We start from the raw sequence: 5,616 nt of genomic DNA on the forward strand, positions 1-5,616 counted from the left end.
CAACGTAAATTTATCAATAAAAAACAAAAGTATATTTCTTAAAATATGGCAAAAAATACGAGCTCGCAAAAATAATACAATCTGAAACTAACAAGACAATCTTTTCTTCTTCTTTTTTTATGGGCGTTATAGTCATTTCATAAATATTAAAAGTCCCCTTGATGTGATGGAGTCCACGTCCACGATACACAAAAATCCAACCCAAACAACAAAGAATCCTTCATCTGACTTTCCTCCGATTTTCAATTCACTCACCAACCATACAACGAATCCATAGTTTACTTCACCCTTATAAAAAACCAAATCTCAACCGTTCAATTCATATCTCAATCTAAGCCGCCCGATCATCCTTAATCCTACGGTCTACATTCACTTACTAGAACGTTCTCTTCCTTCAATTCAAAACCCTTTATATCCCCCATTTCCAGTGCTTGTGGTCTCCTCGTGCCATATTCTCTTTATAGGGTTTAACGTTTTGCTTTTCTCCTCGACTCGATTATATCAGTTTCTTCAGGTTATTATATTTCATTTATCTTCCGATCTCTAATGCTACTGTAGTTGAGTGTTTTTTTAATTATATTTATTTTATTCACTTTTTTTAAATTCTCGATTATAGTTTTCAAGCTCTTTTATGGCCTTAATGTTGTGAAATATGTGTGTAGATCCTTTAAAAATGAAATGTGTATAGATGTTTAACTACGTTATTATTTTGATCTGTGGACTATTGTTTTTTCTTGAAGTATGTGTTACTTACAGAGTCGGATCAATAGATGAAGTTGATCTCCAGCACAGCAATGTTTTAATTATTATTATTAATTTTATTTAAACTGTATGTCGATTAAAGGTTTCAAGCTCTTTTCGGTTAAATGGTGTGAAAAATGTGTATGTATGTATTTTTTTAAAATTAAAATTTGTATAGATTTTTAATCTAAAGTTTTTAGTTTGGTATGAGGTTTTAGTTTCTGAAACACCTTTTTATGGATTATGTGCTCCTAATATTAGCAGATCCATGATTTTAAAGACATTATATCAATTTATATTATTTTTAGTTTTTCAAAAACTGTATAGATTTTTTATTGCTAATGATGTGTATAAGTGTTTTAACTATGATTTAGTTTGACCAAAAGTTTTAACTAAGATATAACACACATTATATTTGTGTTTTTTTGCTTATTTTAACTACAATGTTTTTTTTGACATATACATGCGCCTTCTGGATCAAATCTAACAATAGATATGTATGGTAACTGTTAACGGCATATGATCTGTTAATACTTTTATGTGTATTGGATTCTGAAACTTGGATCTTATTGTGATTGAATGTTGTGTAGAACAATTGCTATGGGTAAGTGCTATCCCACCGTAAGCGAGGAGTACCTCAAGGCTGTTGACAAATGTAAGAGGAAACTCAGAGGACTCATTGCTGAGAAGAATTGCGCTCCTCTTATGCTCCGTCTTGCGTATGTTCTCTTCAATTAGTTTCTTGCTGCTAGTGCAGATTTCATTTGCACTTCTACTTTTTTGTAAATGCTTAAAACATAACAAAAGAAGCTATCAAATTACTCAATTATTAAAACAAAAGGAATTTCTCCTCCATTTGGCAGTGTTTAATATGCTAATTTGACATATGTGTAGGATTATGACTTGAATAATGGCTGAATGGTTAGTTTGATGGTGAAAACATAAGATAAAATAGTTTAGTGAATTTTATTTTTCAGAATTTTGTATATTAAAGGGGGAATGGTTTTAAACAGTTTAGAATAGTTGAAATACGAAGTGTCATGTAAACTGGGATGATGGAAGTTTTTTTTATCCTAGAAAATATTTCCTAGGAAAAAAGGTAATTTCTTTTGTGGCTCTTAAAATATTTTCTGTTGTCTCAGATGGCACTCTGCTGGTACCTATGATGTGTGCTCCAAAACTGGAGGTCCATTCGGTACCATGAGGCTCAAGGCTGAGCAAGGACATGGAGCAAACAATGGTATTGACATTGCTATAAGACTCTTGGAGCCCATTAAGGAGCAGTTTCCTATCCTCTCATATGGTGATTTCTATCAAGTATGTATTCTTGTGTTGATTGTTAGGTTTGGTATTTTATGTATTTTATTTGCTAAATCAAAGTGCAGAAATGACTTGTTATTTATTTCTTTGTGTAGTTAGCTGGAGTTGTTGCTGTTGAAGTTACTGGAGGACCTGATGTTCCCTTTCACCCTGGTAGAGAGGTTAGTGAGACTGTCTCTGCAGCCTTTAGCAATTTTATTTGACATGTGTAATGAATTGTACTTTATTCAACTTGAGGCCTTATTAGCAAGGAAGTAATGACATTGGATAGTGAGAGCCTTTATCCAGATTTTACACTTTTGGCAAAAAGTCTTTGCCAATGTTCCTAGTGAAATATTGCCCTATTGATATTGGTTAACCAGGACATTATGATATGCATATGCTTCACTAGTGATAAGAGTATGTGTAAAGAACTTCCTGCATTGAATTCTAGTTTGATGATTCCTACACTCTTTATCTTCCTTTTCCTGCTCAATTAAGAAAAACTTAGTGTTACTTATATCTTCAAATGTGGCCATGTTCGTCGCTCTTAACTAAGGAATGCCAAGTCACATATATACCAACTAGATGCTAATTTATGTTTTTTGATAATTGGTGGTTTCTGAGTTAGCTTGCGTGCTCATCAATGCTAGTTTTCTGTTGGTTCTGTGGCTAAATTCCATATTGTTTGTATATTTTGATGCCTCTTTTTATACTCCATGTTTTGTGATTCAACATGTTTGTGGTAGTCTGTTTGCGACTTTATTGTGCCAATGTTAAAATTGTTTATTTTGGCGAGATCTGAACCTAACTAGATTTCTATCTTTAACATTCCATTAACAGGACAAGACAGAGCCACCCGTTGAAGGTCGATTGCCTGATGCTACCAAGGGTAAGTTCTTCCTTTGAGAATTGTCTTAACAGCTTTATACAGCACAATTTGACTGCGAAACAGAACTGAAAAGGAGCTTAAGATTTATTGTGATTTGCCTTCCTTGATAATCAGCTGTCAACCTAATGCAGGTTCTGACCACTTGAGAGATGTGTTTGTGAAGCAAATGGGTCTATCTGATAAGGATATTGTTGCACTCTCTGGTGGCCATACCTTGGTTTGTAGCCTGCTTTTATTGTGTTTAAACCTACTTGTCTTGAGCAGACAAGCTTCTGTTGTCAAGTACTTATTTTCTTATTGCAATTTGCTCCAGGGAAGGTGCCACAAGGAACGTTCTGGTTTCGAGGGACCTTGGACTACCAATCCCCTCATCTTTGACAACTCATACTTTACGTAAGACTACCCATCAAATATGTTTATTTTTTCACTTCTCAATTTTGTGGAATACCGTGTTACTGCAAACTATTATCTGTCGATCTTGCTTATGGGACATAATTGCTATTGCAGGGAACTTTTGAGTGGGGAGAAAGAAGGGCTTTTGCAGTTGCCTTCAGACAAGGCTCTCCTCTCTGATCCTGCTTTCCGCCCCCTTGTTGAGAAATATGCTGCGGTCAGTATATATAATCTGTAAATTTGTTTCATTTAAAGATGAAAACACCTGCTCCATGACTGATAGGAGCAACTCTTTGCTTATATCAGGATGAAGACGCCTTCTTTGCCGACTATGCTGAGGCTCACTTGAAGCTCTCTGAATTGGGGTAAGCATATACTTAAATTGAATATTCATCCATAAATCTGCTTAGAAGATGTAGCTTTCTATACTGTATCTCACTTATCATTTTGTTATTAATGCCAGATTTGCTGAAGCTTAAGCTTGTGATAGGAGGAAGAGTTGGGAGTGGTGGCATGTGGCTTGTTCATGTTTCACTTTTGAAGAGAAGCTTTTGGTGGAATTGTTGGTTTTTGTCTTCTTTTGCTGCTTATACTAGGATTTGAATTTGGCAGCTGTTATTAGACGATGATGTTGTCACTCTCTTCCAGCTAAATAAGATAAAGACTTGTATTCCTTTTTTGCAAGTTATCTGTGTCTGAAAATTTTTCCATTTTGGTACCTTAATATTGTTGTTAAAACTTGGTACTTCTCCACTTTGAAAGATGCCAGCCTTAGATTGAAAACCCAAAACTAAACTTTCCTAGAAACAGAGACATTGGTAATGTGAAAATGTTGCTGATCTTTCTTTTTTTTGGTCGAAAGTTGCACTCAATTTCCAAGGGAGATAAACCTAGCAAAAAATAGTCAGAGATGAGAGAAATTTTTGTTGATGGGTTAGAACAAAAGAGCAAACCCGTGTTTGATTATCTTCCTGAAAAATTGTTACTCTATCTGGTCTTACGTCCTGCTCATTGTCAAACAAACACAAAGGCATGCATAATTTTATATTTGGTGGCCAAACAATTTGCAAGATGGTGCGGCATACAAATTTTATTTAATTTAGATTCAATAAAATAATTTGGATTATGTTTTAAATTCAAGATATATTGGTCCAAATAAATATTATGGGCTAATATATAATTAAATTAATTATATAAGTCCAATACATATGGATAAAATGATTAAGTCTTAATCCATTGGGCTAAAGTGATGAGCCTATTTCATTAGGTCCAAGATATTATCTTCCTAGAGGCCCAGTTTGGTGCCACACGTGAAATGACGTGGCACGCCAAGTCAAGCGGAAGAGCCAATAGGATCATGCCACATGTGTCAAAATGACAAGGCATGCCAAATCCCATTTAAAGGCCAATGAAATCGCACCACATGTGCAAGTGACATGTTCTGGCCAATCAAATGTGACCATGTCACATTTTAATTTGATTGGTCGGAAAGAGTTTGTTCTTATCATAACTCTTTCCTCCCATTAAGCCAATAGGATCATGCCATGTGTCAAAATGACAAGGCATGACAAGTCCCATTAAAAGGCCAATGAAATCGCGCCACATGTGCAAGTGACATGTTCTGGCCAATCAAATGCGGCCATGTCACACTTTAATTTGATTGGTCGGAAAGAGTTTGTTCTTATCACAACTCTTCAATTATAAATAGTGATCCTCATAACCCAGAAAAGACATCAAAAGTTATAACAAGAAGCAAGAAAGAGCCCGTGGATCAAACACCACAAATTCCTCCACAAGTTTCAAGTTCAAGAATGAAGAACAAATCAAGTTCAAGTTCAAGCAATCAAGCTCAAGGTCAAGAACAAGATCATCGTTCGTGGCAACAACTACATATTCAAGATAAAGCTCAAAGACCCTTGAATTTATTTACTATTTGAAAGAAGAATCATAGGATTTATAGAGATTGTACACTCAAATTATTTGAAATTAAATACTACGATTGTTACGATATTTTCGATTTTGAATTTATTTTCTGGACGCAATTTATTATCAAAGTAGTATCTACTACCGTTAGAAGCAAATTCTTGTAAGAATTTAGAAAGACAAATAGAACTTCAATTATCAACATACAAGCAGTTCAATCCGAATACGTTGTACTAAGACGAGAGTGAGTATTCATTGATAGTAGTGCATAGCATTTCTACCATTTATTTATTTATAGGAAATACCGAGTTTGAAATTTGAATGGACCTGTTGTGTTCGTGACTTCCAAGCTATTTCCTGCTTTCTTC

The 5,616-nt window shown here is 34.7% G+C and overlaps 1 protein-coding gene across 1 annotated transcript; it reads left to right on the forward strand.

Annotated features, from left to right (window-relative positions):
• The first annotated feature begins 444 nt into the window (after window positions 1-444).
• Window positions 445-4,005, forward strand: LOC107765289 (L-ascorbate peroxidase 2, cytosolic). The gene is given in 10 exon segments (NM_001324874.1): window positions 445-514; window positions 1,332-1,460; window positions 1,884-2,058; window positions 2,157-2,222; window positions 2,884-2,932; window positions 3,064-3,149; window positions 3,246-3,325; window positions 3,440-3,542; window positions 3,632-3,690; window positions 3,789-4,005. Coding segments are annotated over 9 exon segments (753 nt in total). The 5' UTR covers window positions 445-514; window positions 1,332-1,341; the 3' UTR covers window positions 3,805-4,005.
• The last annotated feature ends 1,611 nt before the right edge of the window (window positions 4,006-5,616 follow it).

The sequence above is a fragment of the Nicotiana tabacum genome, chromosome 17, assembly GCF_000715075.1.
Source record: "Nicotiana tabacum cultivar K326 chromosome 17, ASM71507v2, whole genome shotgun sequence".
Taxonomy (NCBI): domain Eukaryota; kingdom Viridiplantae; phylum Streptophyta; class Magnoliopsida; order Solanales; family Solanaceae; genus Nicotiana; species Nicotiana tabacum.